Source organism: Plecotus auritus, assembly GCF_963455305.1.
Source record: "Plecotus auritus genome assembly, chromosome: 3".
NCBI lineage: Eukaryota > Metazoa > Chordata > Mammalia > Chiroptera > Vespertilionidae > Plecotus > Plecotus auritus.
The window spans coordinates 86,867,911-86,893,966 of record NC_137772.1 but is presented as its reverse complement, the minus strand read 5'-3'; the positions used below and the strand labels follow the sequence as shown (position 1 = coordinate 86,893,966).

The 26,056-nt window shown below is 40.2% G+C and overlaps 1 protein-coding gene across 3 annotated transcripts in view; it reads right to left on the bottom strand.

Annotated features, from left to right (window-relative positions):
• NAA16 (N-alpha-acetyltransferase 16, NatA auxiliary subunit) overlaps positions 1-26,056 on the bottom strand; it is an 85,726-nt gene that overhangs the window by 38,726 nt on the left and 20,944 nt on the right. For 2 of the 3 annotated variants that reach the window (XR_013960091.1, XM_080659386.1), the window contains exons 7-9: positions 24,327-24,446; positions 20,370-20,465; positions 11,607-11,713 (exon numbers count right to left, since the gene is read on the bottom strand). Coding sequence is in view for 2 of the 3 variants with exons in the window: in XM_080659386.1 (XP_080515512.1) it covers positions 11,607-11,713; positions 20,370-20,465; positions 24,327-24,446 (323 nt within the window). In the remaining variant the exon portion in view is untranslated. Of the gene's footprint in view, positions 1-11,606; positions 11,714-20,369; positions 20,466-22,389; positions 22,417-24,326; positions 24,447-26,056 lie in introns of all 3 variants that reach the window. The other variant, XM_080659385.1, reaches the window with a different exon arrangement.

Here is a 26,056-nt window from a genome sequence, read left to right as displayed (position 1 = left end):
TTTCAGCCCCACCCAAGCCATTTCCAGTGGCTTATCCATACAACTGGCCTCTTGCCTCGGGCTTCAGACTTTCCTAAAATCTCTCAAACTGCAGCTGGACTCAGTTTGCCCCATACCTCTTGATAAGTGGCCCCAGTACTGGTACTAGCAGCAGATGACCAAAGTTCACAGCATGGCCTCTACTGGGCACCTCTAAGCCCAACGTAAGTAGCAACCATTTTCAAATCTCTCTGTTGCACATGCCGGATGGCCCCAAGCAGGGTACAGGCAGTGGCTGACTTTACACTTCCCCTGAGGCCCTAGAGCCAATGCACCTGGTGTACAGCTTCAGATAACATGCAAGATTACAACTCTACACATTCATGAGCAACATACTCAAAGGGTGGACTCAGTGAGCACCAAAGCCCCACTGAAGCAAGTCCTGTTCCATAGGGTCTCTCCTGCACAGCAGCTATTCCACTGTAGTTGCAGCAGGTCCTCATAGCCAATTGGCCTTGGGGTCAATTCCTCCCAATGATGCCAACAACAATCAAGGCTCAACTACCCCAAGACTGTGCATACAGCCCACACAGGGGCACACCTAAAGTGCCCAGCTCAAGTTACTGGGCAGGTTGAGCCACTGGGCCCTACAGGACATCTACTACAGAAGGCCACTCTACCAATTCCAGGAGGCACAGCAGCTCTACGTAATACATAGAAACAAAAATAGGATAGCAGCCAAAATGCAGAGACAAAAAATGTCACAAATAAAAGAACAGAAGAAATCTCCAGAAAAAGAACTAAATGAAATGGAAGCAAACTACTAGATGCAGAGTTCAAAACAATGGTTATAAGAACGCACAAAGAACTTCATGAGAATTTAAAGGAAATTAGTGAGAACATCATAAACATAAAAAAAAAAGACCAGTTAAAAATGAAGGATACACTCCCTGTCTGGTGTGGCTCAGTGGCTGAGCATCAACCCATGAAACAGGAGGTCATGGTTCGATTCCCAGTCAGGGCACATGCTGGGTTGTGGGCTTGATGCCTAGTAGGGGGCGTGCAGGAGGCAGCCAATTAATGATGCTCCCTCTCCCTCTCCCTCCTCTCTGAAATCAATAAAAGTACATTTTTTAAAAAAGAAAGAAACACTAACTGAAATGAAGAATAATTTACAGGGAATTAACTGTAGAGGATGCCAAGAATCAAATCAGCAATTTGGAACATGAGGAAGCAAAAAACACCCAAACAGAAAAGCAAAAAGAAAAAATAACGCAAAAATATGAAGAAAGTGTAAGGAACCTCTGGAACAACTTCAAGTGTACCAACATTCACATCATGGGAGTGGCAGTAGGAGAAGAGAGGGAGCAAGAAATTGAAAACTTACTTGAAGAAATGATGACAGAAAACTTCCCCTACCTGGTAAAAGAAATAGACATACAGTCCAAGAAGGGCAGAGAATCCCAAACAAGAGAAACCCCAAAGAGGCCCATACCAAGACACATAATAATAAAAACGCCAAAGATTAAAGACAAAGAGAGAACCTTAAAAGCAGCAAGAGAAAAGCAGTTAGTTACCTACAAGGAAGAGCCCATATGACTGTCAGCTGATTTCTCAACAGAAATGTTGTAGGCCAGAAGGGAGTGGCACAAAATATTCTATGTGATGAAACGCAAGGACCTACAACCAAAAATACTCTACCCAGCAAAGCTATCATTTAGAATTGAAGGGCAGATAAAGAGCTTCCCAGACAAGAAATATTACTACAAGAAATATTGAAGGGTCTTATTTAAGAAAAAAAGATTAAAAATATGAATAAAATGGGAATAAATATATATCTATCAACATTGAATCTAAAAATCAAAATAAACAAACAAGGAATCTAAAGAACAAAATAAACTGATGAATAAAGTAGAATCAGAGGCATGGAAACATGGAACAGACTAACGAATCTCAGAGGAAAGGGGGAGGAAGGGGAAGAGATTAATCAAAAAACTTATATACATACTAGAGGCTCGGTGCACGAAATTCATGTATGGGGGGTGCACCCTCTCCAATCTGGGACCCCTTGAGGGATGTCCAACTGTCCGTTTAGGCCCGATCCCACTGGGGATCTGCAGATTGCTTTGTAGCTAATCTGGGTGGCTCTGGGCAGAACACTGGTGTCAGCTGACCTTAGCTTATACCTCCCAGTAGGCCCCAGAGCACCTGGTAGACAGCTTCAAGCTATGTTAAAGCATTACCACCCAACCACCTCCACAAGCAACACATGCAAGAGGCGGATTCAGTGGGCACTAGTGTTCTTGGAAGTACTGCTCTGTGGTGTGTGCCCCTGCAAAACTAATCCTCCACAGTGGTCGGTGGTTGCAGTCAGTCCTTGCAGACAAAGGGCCCAGGGTAAGTGCCTCCCACTGATATGCAAAAAGCAATCTAGGCTCAACTATAACAGGAGAGTATACACTGCCCAAATGGGGGAGGGGGAACACACCTGGAATGCCCAGCTGGGTGACTGGAAAGGCTGTGCCACTGGACCCTACAGAACACCTACTATCAAGCCCAGGAGATGCAGCAGCTCTACCTAATACATAGAAACATATGGAGGTTGCCACAATGAGGAGACAAAGAAACAAGTCCCAACTGAAAGAACAGACAAAACTCCAGAAAAAGAACTAAACAAAATGGAGACAAGCAATCTACAAGATAAGAGTTCAAAACCCTGGTTATAAGGATGCTCAATGATAAAAAAAAAAAGGACATGGAAACGATTAAAAGACAACAACGACAACAAAGGAAGGATACACTAACAGAAATGAAGAATAATTTGCAGGAATCAACAGTACAGTAGATGAAGCCGAGAATCAAATCAGCAATTTGGAAGATAAAAAAGCAAAAAAACACCAAATCAGAGCAAAAAGAAAAAAAGACTCCAAAAAAAATGAATATAGTGTAGGAGTCTCTGGAACAACCTCACACATCAACCTCATGCAACATTTGCATCATGGGGGTGCCAGAAGGAGAAAAGAGAGAGAGCAAGAAATCAAAAATCTAATTGAAAAAAATGATGGAAAACTTCCCTAACCTAGTGAAGGAAATAGACATACAAGTCCAGGAAGCACAGGAAATCCCAAACAAGATGATCCCAGAGGCCCACACCAACACACATAAATAAAATGCCAGAGGTTAAAGACAAACAGAAAATCTTTAAAGCAGCAAGAGAAACGCAGTTAGTTCCTTCCAAGGAAGCTCCATAAAGACTGTCAGATGATTTCCCAACAGAAACTTTGCAGACCAGAAGGGACTGGCAAGAAATATTCAAAGTGATGAAAAGCAAGGACCTACAACCAAGATTACTTTACCCAGCAAAGCTATCATTTAGAATTGAAGGTCAGATAAAGAGCTTTCCAGACAAGAAAAAGCTAAAGGAGTTCATCACAACCAAACCAGTATTACATGAAAGGTTAGAGTCTTACTTAAGAAAAAGGGGGAAAAAAAAGATAAAAAACATAAACAATAAAATGGCAATAAATACATAGCTATCAACAATTGAATCAAAAAAACAAAATGAGCGATGAAGCAAAAACAGAAACAGACTCACAGATGCAGAGAACACTTTTTAATTAATTTTTATTTTATTTTTTATTTTTTACTGAGTTTAGAGGGAGAGAAGGGGGGGGGGGACAGAAACAGTGATGAGAGAGAAACATCGATCAGCTGCCTTCTGCATGCCCCCACTTGGGATTGATCCCGCAACCCAGGTATGTGCCCTGACTGAGAATCAACATATGAAAAGATGCTCAACATCACTCATCATCAGAGAAATGCAAATTATAAAAACAATGAGATATCAGCTCACACCTGTCAGAGTGGCTATCATTAATAAATCTATAAATGGCAAGTGTTGGCAAGGATGTAGAGAAAAGAGAACCCTAGTGCACTGTTGGTGGGAATACAGATTGATGCAGCCAATGTGGAAAACAGTATTGATGATCCTCAAAATATTAAAAATGGAACTGCCTTATAACCCAGCAATTCCACTTCTGGGTATTTATCTGAAGAAACCCAAAACACTAATTCGAAAGAATACATGCACCATTATGTTCATTGCAGCGTTATTTATAATAGCCAAGCTATGGAAACAACTCAAGTGCCCAAAAATAAATGAGTGGATAAAAAAGTGTTAGTACATATGTAATGGAATATTACTCAGCCATAAAAAAAAAAAGAATAAAATATTACCCTTTTCGACAGCATGGATAGACCTAGAGGGTATTAGGTGAAGTGAAATAAGTCAGAGAAAGACAATACCATATGATTTCACTTATATGTGGAATCTGAAGAGCAAAATAAAGGAACAAACAAAACTGAAACGGCCCTAGCTGGTTAGACTCAGTGGATAGAGCATCGGTGCACAGACCAAAGGGTCCGGGATTCGATACCAATTAAGGGCACGTACCTTTGTTGCAGGCTCCTCCCCAGCCCTGGCCCTGGTGAGGGCAGGTGCAGGAGGCAACCAATTGATGTGTTTCTCTCATGTCAATGGTTCTCTGTCTTTCCCTCTCTCTTCCACTCTGTCTAAAAATCAATGGAAAAATATCCTTTGGTGAGAATTAAAAAAACAACACAAAAAACAAAACTGAAACAGACTCATAAACACAGAGAACAGATAGCTGTCAGAGGGGAGGGACTGTGGGGAGGGTAGGTGAGAAAGGTTAAGGCAGTGGTCAGCAAACTCATTAGTCAACAGAGCGGCAAACCGCGGATCATGAGCCATATGCGGCTCTTTGGCCCCTTGAGTGTGGCTCTTTCACAAAATACCACGGCCTGGGCAAGTCTATTTTGAAGAAGTGGCGTTAGAAGAAGTTTAAGTTTAAAAAAATTTGGCTCTCAAAAGGAATTTCAGTCGTTGTCCTGTTGATGTTTGGCTCTGTTGACGAAGGAGTTTGCCGACCACTGTCTTAACTAATACAAAATATTGAATGTGACCTGTAATTGGAAAAATTAAATTATTAAAAAAGTGAAAGATCTAAATAAATTAAAAAACACCAAATTTTCATAGGTTGAAAGACTTAATGTTGTTAAGATGGGACTACATCTCAAAATTATCTACAGATTCAATGCAATCCCTATAAAATCCCAGCTGATCCTAAAATTCAAATGGGACTATAAAAGTACTAAAAGGTCAAAGCCAAAAAGAATTTGTAAAAAAAACCAACTAGGAACATTTATACTTCCTATTTTCAAAAATTACTTCACCCTAGCAGGTTCCCTCTGTTTAGAGCTTCAACCCATGAACTGAATGGTCACGGATTCGATTGGGGGTCAAGGGCATGTACCTTGGTGGCAAGCTCAATCCCTGTGCTCGTGGGGGAGGCAACCAATCAATGTGTCTCTCTTACACCCATGTTTCTCTCTATGTGTGTCTCTCCCCCTCCCTTCCACTCTCTCTAAAACTCAATTGGGGGGGGGGGGAGAGAATATACTCGAGTGAGGATTAACCAAAAATAAAAATAACTTCCTTTTCAAAAAAAAACTTACTTCAGAGCTATAGTAATCAAGGCAAGTGGTACTAGCATAAGGATAGGCATAGAGATCAACAGAAAAGAATTTATAGTCCAGAAATGAACCCTACATTTATGATCCATTTATTTTCAACAAGGCTGCCAAGAATATTCAATGGAGAAAGAATAGTCTCTTCAACAAATGGTACTGGGAAGATGAATAATCACATGCAAAATAATAAGGCTGGACTCTTAGCTCACACCATATACAATGTAGCATAAACTAAAAGTATAAAACTCTTAGAGGTAATAATGTGTAGCTCTTCATTTCCTTGGATTTGGAAATGATTTCTTAGACACAAAAAAGCACAAGCAACAAAAAAGAAAAAATGTAAACTGGACTTCATAAAAATGTGAAACTTTTGTGCATCAAAGGATACTTTCAAGAAAGTAAGAAGACAAGTCATATGTTTGATAAGGGACTTGTATCTAGAATATATAAAGAACTCTTACAACTAGATAATAAAAAAGACAACTCAATTAAAACTGGTCAAAGAATCTGAATTGACATTTCTTCAAAGAAAATATACAAATAAGCACAGGAAAAGATACTCAACATCATCAGTCATCAAGGAAATGCAAATCAAACCACAAGGAGATACCATTTTGCACACACTAAGATGACTATAACCAAGTAAAGATAACAAGTGCGTTAATGGAAAGGATATGCAGGAATCAAAATCCTCTCCACTGCTTGTGGGCATGTAAAATGGTAGAAGCACTTTGGAAAAACAATCTAACAGTCTATTCATAATAACTAAAAGGTAGAAACAACCAAAATGTCCATCAACTAACAGGTAAAATGTGATTTAGCCATACAATGGGATATTGTTTGGCCATTAAAGGAAATGAAGTATTTATTCATGCTACTAAATGGATGAAAGTATTATGCTAAGTAAAAGAAGTTAAAGAAAAAAAGGCTTCATATTGTAAGATTCCATTTGTATGAAATGTCAGAATAAGCAAATCCGTAGGTAGTGGTTACCTAATGCTGGGACATGGGGTTTCTTTTCGGAGTGATGAAAAATTTTCTAAAATTATACTGTGACAACAGTTGCAAGTCTCTGACTATACTAAAAAAATCAATGAATTGTACACTTCAAGTAGGCAAATGTTATGGTATATGAATTAAATCTCAATAAAGCTGTTAAAACCCAGCCAGTGTGGCTCAGTGGTTGAGCACTGACCTATGAACCAGGAGGTCATGGTTTGATTCTCTGTCAGGGCACATGCCCACGTTGTGGGCTCAATCCCCAGTGTGGGGCGTGTAGAAGGAAGCCGATCAATGATTCTCTCTCATCATCAATGTTTCTATCTCTCCCTCCCTCTCTTTTCCTCTCTAAAATCAATAAAAATAAATTTAAAAAGCTGTTAACAACAAAGTAGCTACTCAGGGAAGCTACTGACATCTGGTTGGTAGTATCAAGGACACTGCTAAATATCATATAATGTACAGGATAGTCCCCAATAACAAAGCATTATCTAGTCCAACATATTGATAATGGAATTCTTTGCTGTGGGGCTATACTGTGCATTGTAGAATGTTTAGAAGCATCCCTGGCTACTACCTGTAAGATGTCAGTAGCACAGCCCCACAATAGTTGACAAAAATGTCTTCAGACAGTGCAAAATGTCCCCTGGGGGACAAAATCCCCTCTCTCATCCCATCTTGAGAAGCACCTCTCTAGAAGAAGAGTACTTTACAAACTGTTTCTAAAACAGCAGAACATCCACAATAGAAATAAAGATCAACAAATGTAGTTTAACTTCTTACTATTAAAAAAATATGTATAAATATCCATACAGCAAACCTTTCTACACACATTGCTAGTGGCAATACAAATTGATGTTTACAACCTTCTAGAAACCAATATATCAGTGGTTATCAAGAAGCACAAAATGTTCATCCCCTTTTACCCATTAATTTATTGAGAATTTATGATAAGGAAATAATCCAAAATAAAGCTATGTGTACAAACACACTTATAACATTTTTTAACATTGAAAACCAAATTCAACAATGGAGGTATGCTTCTGATAAAAAACTATGCAGTCATTAAAAATGAAGATAATGAAGGTTCTACAGTAACATATTAAATGCTTATGAAATTGCTAGGAGGAAAAGAAAAACAAAATAATATGGTCAAAATACTAGCTACATATAGACACCACAAATAAATCCACAAAGGGAAAAAACCTTAAAAGAAATTATATGAAGAATGCTCTTAATACTCTTAAATTGTATATTCACAAATTAAAATGGAGACATTTAAAAAAAATTTTTTTTACAATTGTACGGTATCCTGAACTAACACAAAAGCTTATTTTATTTTCACACTACCTGACATGGATTATTATTTAGACTTGGAAGGTTACAAAACTGTAATTATTTATCAAACTTATTCTCTTTGAAATCCTTCCTCAAGAATGAAAATGCAGTCCTTAGCTAAAAACAGTACTCAATGCCAGTTACAAATATGCAACTAAAAAAAATTGATTAATATTAGAGAGAGAGAGAGAGGAAGAGAGAGATAGAACCATCGATTTGTTGTTCTACTTATTTATGCATTCATTGGTTGATTCTTGTATGTACCCTGACTGGGGATCAAACCCGCAGCCCTGGTTTTGGGGAAGACATTCTAACCAACTGGGTTACCTGGCCAGGGCCACAAATACGTGAATTTCAAAATACCTTTACAAGTAATCACAAATATACGTGGCCAAAATTATTTGAGAAGCATTTCCCATATTTGTAAATTTTTTCTCACTATACTAAGTTCTGATAACTTGAGCTCAATTTTCAGCAGCTTAATTCAACTCTCAAAAGCACTTGGACCCTAGCTGGCTTGGCTCAGTGGATAGAGCATGGGCCTGTGGACTGAAGGGTCCCAGGTTCGATTCCAGTTAAGGGCTCGATCCCCAGTAGGGGAGCATGCAGGAGGCAGCTGATCAATCATTCTCTCTCAACACTGATGTTTCTATCTCTCTCTTTCCCTCTCCCTTCCTCTCTGAAATCAATGAAAAATATACATTTGGGGGGAAAAAGCACTTGGTAAAATTCTTGTTAGGTGTTTAAAAATTGACACTAAAAAAATGTCAAAGGTCCCTATATAAATTAATGCACTTTCAGTGTCTCCTTTACAGATGCAAATTCCATGCTTTATATAATACCAACAAATGCTTAACACCTTTATAATGGTAATTTTGGATCAATATTGAAGGAATTAAAAAAAAAAAAAAAGCTTTATGCCCCTTGTAAAAACCAAGAAAGCTAGTGAAAGCCTAAGAGGAACAAATTCTTTAATGACCACAGTATTCAGTAGTTGCTGCAAGAGTGTGTTTGTTACAAAAGCAGTATTCTAATCCACATACATAAGTTCTTTATTATTTCTGACTTTCCATCTCACCTTTCTTCTGTCACCATTGCCAAAAAGAAAAAAAGGAATTTTGGCAAATATTAATTTAAATAACTCAGAAGTTTTTGATAGGCACTACTACATGTTTTCATAAGAATCAACTGCTATCAAATAATTGACAGCAGTATCATTACAGTCAAATAGAGCATATAGACATTAAAGAAATATAATTTTTAAAATGTAAATGACACTTTCTACTAACAGGGTACTAGATAGAATCAGTTGTCCCTTTTAGTTTATGAAAACTATTACTGATCTTGGTTTTAATAGTTTATTATTAACACATACTTATGGGTCAAAGCTAAATAAACAAAGTGATACAGGTTTAACTAAAAACATTTTGGTACTTGCCATAAAATCTTTTCCTTTTTCACTAGGAACTTTCAAAAACTGACTATAGAAAACAAAATTTTAGAATAATTAAATAAGCAATGTTTAGAAATGGAATTACAACTTGTCTTCTACTTACTTTTAATTTCCTAATAATTTTTCTAATTTAAGACCAAGTGCCTCTTTTCTAATTTTAAGAAACAGAAAAGTATTATTCTCTTTATTCAAGAATTAGCTAAACTCATTAAAATGTAGCCTTGAGTTAAAACTAATAGTACCAAGTGGCATTTTACTGTTACACTAACTCATTTATCCATGCTCTCTAACTGTGAAAGCATATATAACAAATTAGAAAGTCCACAATCATACTATAAAATAAACTAGAGGCCTGGTGCACAAAATTCATGCACGGGAGTGGGGTGTGTGTCCCTCAGCCCAGCTTGCATCCTCTTCAATCTGGGACATCACTCTAACAATGCAGGACTAGCTGGCTCCCAACTGCTCGCCTGCCTGCCTGAACGATGCCTAACTGCTCCCCTTCCAGCCCGATTGCCCCCAACTGCCCTCTCCTGCAGGCCTGGTCCCCCCCAACTGCCCTCCCTTGCATGCCTGGGTCCCCCCAAACTGTCCTCCCCTGCAGGCCTGGTCGCCCCAACCCAAATGCCCTCCCCTGCTGGCCCGGTCACCCCTAACTTCCCCCCCTTGCCAGCCTGGTAACCCCTAACTGCCCTCCCTTGCCAGCCCGATTGCCCCTAACTGCCCTCCCCTGCCAGCCTGGCCACCCCCAAATGCCCTCCCCTGCTGGCCCTGTCACCCCTAACTTCCCTCCCTTGCCAGCCTGGTCACCCCTAACTGCCCTCCCCTGGCAGCCTGGCCACCCCCAACTGCCCTCCCCTGCCAGCCCGGTTGCCCCCAACTGCCCTCCCCTGCTGGGCCGGTCACCCCTAACTGCCCTCCCTTGCCAGCCTGGTCACCCCTAACTGTCCTCCCCTGCAGGCCTGGTCCCCACCCCCCAACTGCCCTCCCCTGCAGGAATGGTTGCCCCCAACTGCCCTCCACTGTAGGCATGGTTGCCCCCAACTGCCCTCCCCTGCAGGCCTGGTCCCCTCCAACTGCCCTCCGTTCCAGGCCTGGGTGCCCCCCGAACTGTCCTCCCCTGCAAGCCTGGTCACCCCAACTGTCCTCCTCTGCCAGCCTGGTCGCCCCCAACTGCCCTACCCTGCAGGCCTGGTCGTCCCCAACTGCCCACCCCCCTGCAGGCCTGATCGCCCCCAACTGCCCTCCCTTGCAGGCCTGGTCCCTCCCAACTGCCCTTCCCTGTTGGCCTGATCGCTCACAACTGCCCTCCCCTGCTGGCCATCTTGTGGCGGCCATCTTTGACCACATGGGGGCAGCCATCTTGTGTGTTGGAGTGATCGTCAATTTGCATATTACCTCTTTATTATATAGGATGATTAATCACATAATAAATACAGACCTCTGGTGACAATATGTCAAATTTATAGAAAAGTATACCGATTAAATACAACAACCTTTAATCATCTTAGTGTAAATTTCACAGACTAACATACCCTTTGATACTACTTACACTTCATGAATATAATTTCAGTTCAAGTGAATAACATCATTAGAACAGAAAAAATTATTAAATCACTAGAGGCCCAGTGCACAAATTAGTGCACGGGTGGGGTCCCTCAGCCTGGCCGGCAATCTAGGCCAATCAGGCAGTCTTGCCCAGTCCTGATTGGGGCTGATCGGGGCCGGCCGGCTGGGAGGAGGGACTGCAGGAGGTTGGCCAGCTGCGGGAGGTTGTCTGTGGGAGTGCACTGACCACCAGGGGGCAGCTCCTACATTGAGCATCTACCCCCCGGTGGTCAGTGCATGTCATAGGTCGTAACAATCACTCAGCCATATACAAACACACACACACACACACACACACACACACACACACACACCCAGAAAGTCTTGCGGCCACCGCTGCCGCCGCGGGAGGCAAAACCCAGAAAGAGTCTCGTGGCCGCCACCACTGCCACTGCTGTGGGAGGCAGGACCTAGAAAGAGTCCCATGGCCACCACTGCCACCGCGGGAGGCGGGACCCAGAAACCCAACCACGCCTCTGGTCAAGTCCTCCAGAGTCAAGTCCCCACCCATCTACGCACCTCGCCGTGCACGCGCCTCCTGCTGATCAGTAATTATGGCATGATGGCGTGATGACCACAGGCTTTTTATATGATAGACAGCATATTATTTACATGGAAATCTTTCTAAAACAATTTAGTAAAAAGACTACAGCAAAAGTGAATGAAGACCAAATTTTACCTTTTCTGTACTGTAATATAAAGATTTCAAAGTAGTAAACAACGGTGGGCAGCCTTTACTGAAGTTAACTCTCAGGAACTTATCCATTAGCTCTCTAAATTTTTCACCTAGAAACAAAAGTGTACTTTGTTATGGTTTAATTAATGCAAACAGTTCTCAAAATGATTTTATAAATAAAAATCAATTAGGAAACAAATACCCTTCTTGCCAATTTTTAAACCCAAAAAGTCAGTCAGCAAGCATGATTTCTTGTTTGTTACCAGCAAAAAGCCTAACACCAAATATCTCAGTTGGCAGCTATAGTTTACCCTAGATCTAGGTTCAAAATATCTTTAAGGAACACTTCCAAAAACAGATAAACAAAAGGACTGTGCAACTTTGAGTAAAAATATAGTCCCCACCCTAAATATAATCCCCATAGAAATATCTTTCCTAATTTCAACGAGCAGCACAAACTCAGTCCTATGAGCAGACAACTCATAAAGGACTCTGAAGATTATAAAATGACTAGAGGCCCAGTGCACGAAATTCATGTACTCAGCCTGGATTGCAAGAGACCACAGGCCAGGCTGAGTGACCCCACCAGTGCACGATGGGGGCTGGGGTGGAATGTGGGAGGTTGGCCAGCGGGGGAGGGACTGTAAGAGGGCTCCAGAGCATGTCTGGCCTGTCTCGCTCGGTCCTGATTGGCTGGACCCCAGCAGCAAGCTAACCTACTGGTCAGAGCGTCTCCTCTCTGGTGGTCAGTGGACGTCATAGCAAGCAGTTGAGTGGCCTTAGCACATCATTAGCATATTATGCTTCGATTGGTTGAACAAACGACTGGACACTTAGAATATTGGGCTTTTATTATATAGGATTCTACTGTAACCAGACTATATTCAAGTAGCAGCCAAAATAATTTTTAAAAACTAAAGCAGTATTTACAAATGTTCCAAATCAACTAGTTATTTACTTCAACATTCATTCATTCCACAATCATCTACCAAGCACCTACTATATGCCAGGCCCCATTCCCAATACTGGGTATTAAAATTTAAAAATCATGGAACTTAACATTTCAGGGGTGAGAAAGACAGTAAGTAAAAGAACACAAGTTATTAGACATTAGACTGAGCCCTGGGGCATTCTAACATTAGAATTAAAATAAATACCCTAAATACCCTATTTGCAATATCAAGTAAATAATTCTATTACTGTTAAACCTCCCCAAAAAATTTTTGGTATCACTTTTTGAAAGCAGATAAAAAAACTGAAAAAGATATTATTAAATACAAGGCTCTAACTCAGATATATGAACTTTTTGACAGTAAAGGTTAATATATAAAGACATGTATTTGTCCACTCATAAAAAAAAAAAAAAAAAAAAAAAAAAAAAAGAGCTAGCTGGTATGGCTCCATGGATTGAAAATTACCCCATGCACCAAGAGGTCAGGCACATGCCTGGGTTACAAGCTCAATCCCCAGTAGGGGGCGGGCAGGAGGCAGCTAATTGATGTTTCTCTCATCAGTGCTTCTATCTCTCCCTTTCCCTTCCTCTCTCTAAAAATCAAAAAAATATGTTTTTTAAAAAAGAATGCATGTATGTCAGAAATGGTTTAACCGAAAGTAAGATTAAGAAAATGAATTCTCAAGGTTTATGAATCACACTTAAAAAAAAAAAAAAAAAGCACTAACCTGAAATGGTTATTTCTATTTGTTATGACCAACAGTGCTAAACAAAATACGTATCCTCAATATAATTACATGTCATAAAATATAAAAGAGAAATTTAAATTTTATTGAGTGGAAAATTTATCAAATATAAAATGTTACATTTGTTAACTCAATTTACTATAAAGACCATTTTCAGATTATCACTAATCTTTTATTTGATCATATACAAAGTATAGGTCTTTTGAAAATCACAGATTACCAAGACAACACAAAATTTCTCTTTGGGTTAAATATACATCATTACTTCCTTAAAAATCAAAAGTAATTTCAGAAATCAAATCTTTCCAGCACGTCCTCTGATATAAAGCAAAAGTTAACAATATTGTATTGTGGTAGACAGAGATATTGTTGCTTACAGGAATATAAACCTCCACTTATTTTGTATGACCTTGCGCAAACAACTTGTCCACTAAAAACCTAACTTTCTCCACTGTAAAATGAGCGTAACACCACCATTAGCCTCAAGAGTATCCTTGTATGGTTCAAACAAGATAATAAGTATACAATAATAAGCAGTGTATATGACATATAGTAATCAATAAATGTTGTCTATCATTATATGCCTTGATATCTGACAGCTATTGTATTTATATGGTTAATAATCTTTTCCATATTTGTTATCATCTACTGAAAAACTAGCATTTTATTTTCATGTCAGAGACTACTCTAAACTCCACTTCTTGGTCAAATTTCTCAGTCTATGCCTATTATACTGGCAGATTTTATTTAAAACTAAAGGCCCAATGCACGAATTTGTGCACAGGTGGGGCCAGGCCAGCCGGGGGAATGGGACGCAGGAGGTTACAGGGCTGGCCCGACCCCAATTGGGGTGGGAGGCCAGCAGGGGGGAGGGGCCGCAGGCGGTTGGCCGGCCCCACCCCCCTGGTCAAATTCCTGGTCAAGGAGGCAATTTGCATATTAGCCTTTTATTATATAGGATGCTGTTATATACTCAACTCCCAAACATCCTCAATATTAAAAGCCTCTTTTCCCATTAAACTGTTATTTACCTATTCAGCTATGAGAAAAAAATGAGGACGCTCTTATGTGCTCAAAGAGAACTAAACTCCAGATACAGGGTTAAGTGGGGGGGAAAAGAAAAAAAACAGGAGCAGAGCAATCTTATGTTTGCTATCACTTTTGTACAAAAGGGGGAGAAAAAAAGCTATAAATCAACTTGCCAAACATATTTTTGTTTGTATATACACAATGTATTTCTAGAAGAACACACCATATACTGGTAACAACAGTTGTCTCTAGGGAAGTAAACATGGTAGCCAGGGATAGAGACAGTTTTGTACCCTTTGACTAGTATTTGAAACTGTATGAATGTATCATCCAAACAAGAAGCCTACAAACAGCTACTCAACTACTCATTCACATATGGTACTATATCCAAAAATTACTATTACCCATCTCGTAGTTTTTTGCTTTAGTTATAAAAAAAACTCTTTCAACAAAATAATCTCCTTTCTTCCTAGTTATTTTTAAATAACTTGTTAGTACCCCCAGTCTTTCCTTTGTGGGGGAAAAACACCCATCAGTCATGGGCCTGTTTAGTATTACAGCTTACAAACAATCTAATTACATAGATGCAATGCCAATTCTCTCTAGATGTATAGCATAGATCTACATAAAAATTGATGTCTCCAAAACCACTATTACAATGATTAATATGAACATCAGTATCAGACTGTATCTGAATCACTGAAAAGTTATCTATATATATAAAAGGCTAATATGCAAATTGTCCCCTCGGGAGTTCAACCAGGAGTTTGATCACTCGCTATGATGTGCGCTGACCACCGGGGGCAGCACGGAATGAAGGGAGGTCCCGTCTAGCAGCTGGAAGGCCCCAATCAGCCCTGATCGCTGGCCAGGCCTAGGGACCCTACCCATGCATGGATTTCATGCACCAGGCCTCTAGTTCTAAATAATGAAGCACGTTCTCACTACTAAACAGAAGTGATAATTATGTGACCAGATGAAGGTGTTAGCTAACACTACAGTGGTAATATTGCAACATAAAAATGTACCAAATCAATATTTCTACACTTTAAACTTCTACAATGTTATATACCAATTATATCTCATAAGTAAATAAATAAATAAATCAAAAATAAATAAGAGAACAAAATTTGACTAGCATTCTATGTTTAATACTCTTGATTATCTCTTTCCGAGCTCTCCCCCACCTTGGCCAGTAAAGACTAATAAAACATGATGAACTCAACTAAACTTTTAAAAGTAGCTATATCCCCACATTATTTTCACAGCACTTAAAATGTTAAGCTATTAAAACACCCCAGAAATTCTGCTGTGTTCATTATTCTGTATGTACTAAGCCTTCATATTTAAAAACTGGAAAGCCCCTTTCAAAAGTTTCACCTTGCATTCTGTTTTGTTTTTTTTTTTAATTATTATTATTATTGATTTCAGAGAGGAAGGGAGAAGGAGAGATAGATAGAAACATCAATGATGAGAGAAAATCATTGATCAGCTGCCTCCTGCATGCCCCCTACTGGAGATCGAGCCCACAACCCAGGCATTTATATGCCCTTGACCGGAATTTAACCTGAGGCCTTCAGTCCACAGGCCAAGACTCTATCCACTAAGCCAAATCTGCTAGGGCTCACCTTACATTCTTAAGTCCAATCGTGTTTTTTAGAAAAGCTCTTACTTGTTTGTGATAATGTGAGATGCCTTTCTAAAAAAAGTTTCACATAAAAATGTTTCTAGAAAGGCAAAAAAACTTCATGAAGTATTCAGCTTTTGCACAGGTACAATTAAAGTATGTGAACAATTTTATATATGCTCTCCAGAGCTTCGTAAACACATGTATGCTATTAACCTCACAGTGACAATGACCTTTGAAGCCCATGCCATCAGGCCCCTCTACTGAGACCTATCTTGTAAAACTATCCTTTTAGCATTTCAAAGACTTTCTCAGAGGATACATGATGATTCCACTTTAACCTAAACAGCACTTCACAATTAACAGTTGGTTCCAGCTATCTTTCAATAAAAAAACATTTCCTATCCTTTACTGAGAGCTTTTAGCAAATGTTATTGAAAATTAAAATAGCCGAAACCGGTTTGGCTCAGTGGATAGAGTGTCGGCCTGCGGATTGAAGGGTCCCAGGTTCAATTCCGGTCAAGGGCATGTACCTTGGTTGCGGGCACATCCCCAGTGGGAGGTGTGCAGGAGGCAGCTGATCGATGTTTCTAGCTCTCTATCCCTCTCCCTTCCTCTCTGTAAAATATCAATATATTAAAAACAAACAAACAAACAAACAAACAAAACCAAGCTGCTGCTTTGGCAACTTGGAGTATTCAGAAAAAAAAAAAAAAGAAAATTAAAATAAATCGAGGCAGTGTAAATTTTAAGCCCATGTTCCATAGAGGAGTAACAAAATTAAGAAATCTTATTTGTAATTTTAAAATTCTGTTTCCTTTCTTTTCATAAGAGGTGAATGCATCTGAAAGTTCCTAACTAAGGGAATATAACCACTTGCATTATGAAACATTAAGGCACACCCTGAAATTGATTTTTAAAAAAGAAAGACAGAAGCCCTGGCTGGTGTGGGTCATTTGGTTGGGCATCATCCTGGGCTCCCAGTCAGGGAACACGCCTGGGTACGGGCTACATCCATCCCTGGTAGGGACATGCAGGAGACAGCTGATTGATTTCAGTCTCACATTGATGTTTCTCTCTATCTCCCTCTCCTTTGCCCTCTCTCTGAAAAAACCAATAAAAATATAAAATAAAATTTATAAAAAGAAACCAGATAAAAACAACCATCTATAGGATAGTTTCATTTAAATGAAACATCCAAAATGGGCAAATACATAAGTAAAGAAAGTAGATCACTGGTTGCCTGGTATTGGGGTACAATGGGCGGGGAGGGGAGGCGGAAGGAGGTTTAAAGGTGTGGGTGGAAGTGACTGTTAATGGGTACAGATTTCTTTCTGGCATGAAGAAAATTTTCTGAAACCAGATAGTGACAATGGTTGCACAACTCCATCCTAATATATAAAAACCCAGGGTCCATAATGTCCAAAACGACTGAAGGCTTGACCGAACACCAGAAGTCAGTCCTGCAGTCAGTGCTGGGTTGCTGACTGCTGAGAGGGCTGCGGATTAGGCCTGGAGAGAGGCCCGAAGAGAGAGGCAGGGTCTGATCCGCAGCCTCCGTGGCAACTGTTGATCAGCTGTTGCCTCTCTCTTTCTCTCCAGGCTTCGCCAGCAGCCATGCCTCTGTTTCTCTCCGGGCCTCCACCGGGGCTGCTGATCAGCCCCGCCTCTCTGATCAGGCCCAGAGATAGGCCCGGAGATGCTGACTGGTATAGAAACCAACCAATCAGAACCAAATCTGGGTGAACTGTGAGGAGCCAATGGCTGCCTAGGAGGCGGAGCTTTTGACGCTGACTGGCATAGAAACCGACCAATCAGAACCAAATTGGCTGGCAGGAGAGGGCAGTTGGGGGCGAGATCAGGCCGGTAGGGGAGGGCAGTTAGGAGTGACCAGGCAGGCAGAGGTAGTTAGGGGTGATCAGGACGGCAGGGGAGAGCAGTTAGGGGCGAGATCAGGCAGGCACGGGAGGGCAGTTGGGAGCGAGATCAGGATGGCAGGGGAGGGCAGTTGGGGGCGCAATCAGGCCGGCAGGGGAGGGCAGTTGGGGGCAACCAGGCCAGCAGGAGAGGGCAGTTTGGGGGCGAGATCAGGCCGGCAGGGGAGGGCAGTTCAGGGCGAGATCAGGCCGGCAGGGGAGGGCAGTTAGGGGTGATCAGGCAGGCTGAGGCAGTTAGGGACAATCAGGACAGCAGGGGAGAGCAGTTAGGGGCGAGATCAAGCCAGCAGGGGAGAGCAGTTGGGGGCAACCATGCCTGCATGGGAGGGTAGTTGGGGGTGAGATCAGGCCAGCAGGGGAGAGTCATTGGGGGCAAGATCAGGCCAGCAGGGGAGGGCAGTTGGGGGCAACCAGGCAGGCAGAGTCAGTTAGGGGCATCAGGCAGGCAGGCAGAGGGGTTAGGGGCAATCAGGCAGGTGAGCAGTTAGAAGCCAGCGGTCCCAGATTGTGAGAGGGATGTCCGATTGGAGAGGGTGCAGGCTGGGCTGAGGGAACCTCCTCCCCCACCTGCACGAATTTCGTGCACCAGGCCACTAGTGAATAAAATAAAACACTAAGTTGAACACTTCAAAAACTAAATTTTATGGTATATGAATTCTATTTCAAAAAGCTGTTTGGGGCTGGCCGGCATGACTCAGTGGTTGAACACCAACTTATGAACCAGGAGGTCATGGTTTGATTCCCGGTCAGGGCATATGCCTGGGTTGTGGGCTCAATCCCCAGTGTGGGACGTCCAGAAGGCAGCTGGTCAATGATTCTCTCTCATCATTGATGTTTCTATCTCTCTCCCTTCCTTTCTGAAAATCAAAAATTTTTTAAAAAGCTGTTTTGTTTTTTAAGGAGATAACAGAAATGTGAGCCCAAGCATCTTCCATAAAACATTTTATTAGGAAAATGCTCCTCCCTGCACAGTATATTGAATCTTGGAAATTCACAATGCATACATTGTAAGTTCTAAGTCCTATAGAAACCTGACTGCTGTGTTTAACCCAGTTTCCCAAACTCACTTAACTAAAGAACACCCCAATACACCAGCACACTCCCCACAAAGCCTACTAATATCCACTTGGACTTAATGTTCCCTGGAAAACATTAGGAAAATCTGCTCTCAGTATGTTACAAATATAAAACAAAAAAGAGTATTAGAAGAATATTATTTATCATTTGTGGAACTGAAATATACTAGTGGAAATATTTTAATACATTGATATCTACTGTCTAAACTAGTGGTCGGCAAACTGCGGCTCACGAGCCACATGCAGCTCGTGAGCTGCGGTTTGCCGCTCTGTTGACTAATGAGTTTGCCACTCTGTTGACTAATGAGTTTGCCGACCACTGCTGTAAGGCAATACCCTTACCCAGAAGTTTTGACTTCAGGTTAAAGACATTAGTACATTATTAAAATGTTTTTTAAGTGTTTTTCCCTAAACCAATACATTTCTAAGAAGCATTTCATATCTTTTGTAAGTCAGTCAATTAAAATGCTTTTAATTTCATGAATTTTTAAAAAATAAAATTATAGCCCAATTATTTAAATAAATATCTCCAATGTAAAATAGAATTCATTAGAAAATATATTCCCTCCTTACCCCATGCCTAGAATATGTTTAACTTATATTAGCTTCCTAGGATCTGGCTTGTATCAAAAGACATGCCAGAAGTTCCAATAAATAACTCATAACCTATAACACTTCCACTAAAAATTTAAGATGACATTTTAAAAAGGCAAAATTTTCTATAAAATCATCAAAAAGATATCAACTATCTAAAGAGCTAATGTACTTTTTACCTCCTATACAGCCCAAATGTGAGTTTAGCTACATGCAACAACCTGAATCAAGGTCATTAATATACTATTGTTCAATAAAAGCAAATCACAGAATAAAAACCATAGTACTCCAATTTATAAGTACAAAAGCAGGGCTTTTGGGGGGTTTTGTTTCTGGGCATATAAAATATATAGAGCTCTATAAAAACAATGGCAGGATAAAACCAACTTTCAGGAAAGATGTCAAGTCTGAGGAGAGAAGACCTTCAATAGGAATGGTGATATTCTTATCTTGAACATGGTGGGTACAAAGAGCTCACAACTCTTTCTTTGAATTTATTTTCTGAAATTATCCAAAACTTCAAAATTTCTACCACTTAAATCATAATGCCTCATATAAAATTTGTCATCAACTCCAGGAGTTTCATTTACCTTCTAAAATGGCATTTAATTTTTAAAGTCACATAAGAAAAATAATTTCTGATATATAAAACCAACATATACACTGAACACTCTTATTAACAGATGCATAATAAATTTATAACTGACCACTCCCACCTCCAAGAATGGTACAGATGTAAAATGTAAATTGTGCTGAGTAATTTTAACAAATAATTATTAGTGTTACAAAGATATGCTAATATTACCTGGGACAAGATTCAAAGGCAATCTTCTAGGTGAAATTGCTCTGGGGTGCTGCTTACTAATTTCTTCATAAATCTGAAGCCTCTCTTCTAAAGTGCCTATTATCAAAAAATATATGTGAGATTCAAATAATCAAAACTTGTATCTATCATAAAATACTACTAATAAACTTTAAAAATTATAAGAAAAATTAAATTAACAATATTAAAGCTACTCTAACTTTTGTAAGAATGACATTAAAAAGTCTGTGGTGGTGAAATAATATAATTAGTAAACAACCATTTTAAACCCAATCTTTGGAGAAATCCAAGACTTCTTTCAGTAAAACATATTGTATATACAACTCAAATCATATACACAAAACGCAAATACTCAAGATAAACTACGTTTGCCTTGTATTCCTTAGTACACAACCCATGAAAAAGAAAATGTTCCTTTATAACAGAGATTTTACTCTTTTTTTTTTTTTTTTTAAATATATTTTATTGATATTTTACAGAGAGGAAGGGAGAGGGACAGAGAGCTAGAAACATCGATGAGAGAGAAACATCGATCAGCTGCCTCCTGCACACCTCCCACTGGGGATGTGCCCGCAACCAAGGCACGTGCCCTTGACTGGAATCGAACCTGGGACCCTTCAGTCCTCAGGCCGACGCTCTATCCACTGAGCCAAACCGGTTTCGGCTATAACAGAGATTTTAAACCAGAGTGCAACAAGAGGCACACTGGGTGCCGCAAGAATTTTTAAAACATGCAATACCTGACTATTTAGTCAGGGGCACTGACCTCTTTTCCCTTAGACTTAGACTGTCAAATAGAAAAATGACAATAGCCAACACAACAATAGCCATCCAGTGTGAATGAATCAAAATTATACCTATTTTTTTGGTCAGATTGGCAAAAAATATAATACATATTTTGGTGTGCCACAAAATTTTAGTAATTATGTGTGCCATGAGATTAAAAAGGTTGAAAATCGCTGCTTTATAACATATCTTACATGAACTCACTAGCCCAATGAAGTCTACATATATACCCACGGAAAGTCTATAACATCCATTGATTAGGCTTAAGAGAAGCAACAGTTTGAAGATCTTGAATGCAAATGTTTTGTATGTGAAAAGATAAACTAAATTTCTAAAGCAGCCTTGACACTTAAAATGTTCAATGAAACTCCATCATAAAGAACCCCATTAGTACAGGTTATTTAAAGTAGTATTATCATTTCTCCCAAATACAATGATATAAAATATACTTCTAATAGAAAGTTGTATCTTCCCTCCCAAGATCACCTAATTTTATAGTACTAAACAGAAGCTATACATCTAATATAATCTATATGATACTTTGCAACAACAATTTGCAGGTTATAATCTGTATGTGGTTTGTTATTCTAAAACAATATCCTGCATAATTTACAAAGGTGGATTGTATGCATTATTTTACATAAGCAATAAGCCAACTGACAGCAGAATTTTCAGAAAAAGCCAACAAACCTCTTTTTAAACTATAAGATTTAAGGGGAATTTAATTCAGTCCACAGAAATACAATTATTTTAAGAATAACTCTTAGTGCTAGTAATCAAAGTATTTTCATAATAAATGCAGTGTTCACAATCATGATTATAAACACTATATTTGTTTGCTTTTGTTTAAGATGCTTCCTTCCCCCAATAATATGTTTTGGAGCTCCAATGTGGCTGGATTTTTGGAACTGGGATATGTGAAAAATAATTTTTAGATTCTGTTAACAATTGGAGACTTCATGAAATATCAAGCACCCTCCACTAAAATTCACATGAAGGCTATTGCGGGCTTTTGTTTCTTTGTTTGTATTTTTAAAAAGCAGTTCTTATAGGTAGGTCTAATGTTAGAAAATGACATTTTTAAGTTGTAAGTATAAAAAAATTTTTTCCACTACCCCAGATAAAGTGTTATAAATATAGTTAAAATATCATTAAGACAAAACTGAACCATTTCAATGCCCTATTTCAAGTCACAAGTTGGAGCTCCAGAACTTACCATGGGGGAGAAAAGGTCCTAAGGAACCTAAAAAGATAAAGTAATGCAATTAGTTTTATAATGAAGACATTTTAGATTAAGTATGGATTCTGACATACAGAATACATCATATTCATTTTACTAAAACATGTAACTAATCTGTAGTTTTAAATAATCTGTATTATTAACTACATGTCAGTAACTGGTAGTTTAAAGGAAAATCATAGTTATCTCACATTTCCAACTTTCAGACATGACTTCTGTCCTATTTAAAAAAAAAACACAAAAAAAACACCAGCTTGATCTAATCAATATTTAAATTTCCATCATTTTCTTAGAAACATTTAAGAATACTTCAGTAATTGTGACATTAAATTTTAAATACAAGCAAAAAACCTGAATTAATTTAAAACAACGATTAGGACATAACAAATAAACTTTTCTCATGGTTCATCTATACTAATAAAAGGGTAATATGCTAATTAGACCGAACATCTTCCGGACAAAGCCGCAGCAGCTGCGAGGGCCAAGAGCTGGCAGCCATGGCAGCCAGCAGTGGCAGCAGCAGCGGGGTGATGGGGGAGGCGCCTTCCCCTGATTGGCCCTGTCGCCTCCCGCAGAGGGAAGCCAGAGGCAGCAGCAGCGGCGGGGTGATGGGGGTGGCGCCTTCCCCAGTTGCCTTCCACAGAGGGAGGCCAAACTGTGGCTTAGGGAGCAGGCCTAAGCTGTCAGTAGGACATCCCCTGAGGGCTCCCAGACTATGAGAGGGGGCAGGCCGGGCTGAGGGACCCCCCGCCCCGCAGAGCATGAATTTTCGTCCACCGGGCCTCTAGTACTACTATAAATGAATATGGGTAGCTGCCTATTTACTTATTAAATTTAAAATTCTGCTTTCAACATCCCTGAGTCATATTTCATAATTATTTCAGTCATATATTTACCCATAAATAACAGGATTTTAGAAATGTTAATTGCTAACAACATTTAATTATGAAAATATTAGGGAAAATTTGAACAATGACCCTAGATTTCTGAAAAGGGTCAAGGTTATATATTTTCAAAAGATGTATAACATTTTATTCCACACAAATTAACCTAGTTTGAAATTCACAGAACAATTTTTATGCCAATGTTATATACCATATACTCCCAATAAAGTTTCTTTAGCCCAATTCTTATTTAGAGATTGAGTATAATAGACCTTCAATTCTTTAAAAATATTAAATAACTAGAGGCCTGGTGCATGAAAATTCATGCACTGGAGGGTGAGTCCCTCAGCCTGGCCTGCCCCCTCTCACAGTCCAGGAGCCCTCAGGGGTGGGAGGCGACCCGGCGATCAGGGGAAGGCGATGCACCCATCACACATCTGCTGCTGCCACTGCCGGCAGCACAAGCCTCAGCCGGTCCTGGTTACCTGAGCCTCGGGCAGCCCTGGGCGGCTGGGCAGCCGCCATCTGAGGCTTACCTGCGCCTTGGGCTGGCCCTGGGCAGCTGGGGGGCTGAAGGGACTGGGGGACTCCGGAGGCAGGTGCTTCAGCAGGGCTGAGGAGACTGGACGCTGCCATCTTGTGGCTGTGAGCACCGCCATGTTTGAGGGCATGGCAGTCAATTAGCATATTCCCTCCTTATTGGCTGTGGGCGCCTCCATCTTTGTGAGGGTGTGATGGTCAATTAGCATATTCCCTCTTTATTAGATAGGATTACGACACTTCCCAAAAAGAGAACACTCATTGTTTTTCCCATTTCTCTAGTCTAAATAGGTAACATTATCATTACCTATACACATTTCTCACTTAAGTATAAATATTTTAATTCATTTTCACTCCAATAATTTTCCTACGTGGAAAAATGAATTCTAGGGCAAGAAATAAATGTCTTCAAATATTATTACAATTTTAAATTTTATTATACTTCAAACAATAGTTAAAAGAAGGTAGAAAAGAAAAATCAGTACATACTAAGTTGCAGAGCTTTTTCCAAGCCTTCATAATAACACCAATTTTCCGCATTTCGATCAATCAAGTTTTTGAATACTTCACTGGCTTCTTTTAATCTTCCCAATTTCAACAGCATTTCCCCTAAAATTAAGTTTAAAATCACAATCATTTAACTTAAACATTAAATACCTTTCTGATCCCGGAGATATCACTAAACATTATTAGTGTAGTAGATATTTATGGAAGACAGAACTATATGTGCCTCCCTCTGGTGCATATTGCAGTTTATATAACTAAACAAAGATTAATTTACAGCTTCCCTTCAGAAATGGACCTTCATTTACACATTCTACTATACTAACACTAGAGGCCTGGTGCACTAATTCGTGCATGGATGGGGTCCCTTCTCCTGGCCTGCAATTGGGGCCGATCGGGGCCATAGGAGGTTGGCTGGCAGGGGGAGGGGCCACAGGAGGATGGCTGTGGGAGCACACTGACCACCATGGGACAGCTCTTGAATTGAGCTTCTGCCCCGTGGTGGTCAGTGTGCATCATAGCGACCAGTCAACTGGTCGTTCAGTTGACTGGTTGCTTAGGCTTTTATATATACTAAAGGCCCGATGCACCAAATTCATGCAAGAATAGGCCTTTCTTCTCCCAGCGGCTGGCACCGGCTTCCCTCTGGCACCTGGAACCCAGGATTCCCTCCGGCCGCCAGCAGACACCCTGGACCCAGGCTTCCCTTGTAGCCTTGAATTCGTCTGGAAGGTCATCTGGAAGGATGTCTGATCTAATTACCATATTATGCTTTTATTATTATAGATTGTTAAATAATTTTAATGAAATATCCCTACCTTCCTACCGCATGATTTAAATGTACTTCTCCTGATAAATTCATATATTAAGCAATTCTCCATTTGATCCTCTTCATTTCCTTTCCAGGTCACTAAAATTTGAATTAACTCATAAAACAATAACACTAAACCCCCTTCAAGCAAGAAACCACACAAACCATGTTATGTGGGACACCTACAAGGTTCAATTTTCATGTGGCTTTCATGAAGCCACACAAGTTGAAAGTGAGCATGGGGAATGAAGATCTAAACTTCTCAAACATAATAGAAAGCACACCTAGTCTAAGATAAACGGGAGAGTCTCAAAAAGAATATATCTCAACTTCCCATCCCTAAAATTTCCCATTCCCCAAATAATCTATTTCAAACAAATAATCCTCTGAAATGTCTTCAGGTCATACTATTTCAGCTTTCATCATCTTAGAGAAGGCAGCATATAACAGTGGTTATTATATACAACTAGAGGCCTGGTGCATAAAAATTCATGCACTGAAGTGGGGGGTCCCTCAGCCCGGCCTGCCCCCTCTCAAAGTCAAGTCAGGGAACCCTCAGGTGCAGGAGGTAACCCGGCGATCAGGGGAAGGCGACGCCCCCATCACGTCTGCTGGTATAACTGCCGGCAGCGCAAGCCTCGGCCGGCCCTGGTTACCTAAGCCTCAGGCCGGCCCTGGGCGGCTGGGCAGCCGCCATTCGAGGCTTGCCTGCGCCTTGGGCTGGCCCTGCTTGGGGGCGGGCCCGGCTGCTCTGTGTGCTTGCCACCCCCCCGGCAGGGCTGACGGGACTCTGGCGGTAAGCACATGGAGCAGCCGGCTCCGCCCCAGCCCCGGACACCACCACCTTGTGATGGTGTGACAGTCAATTTGCATATTACCTTTTTATAATATAGGATTATTTTAC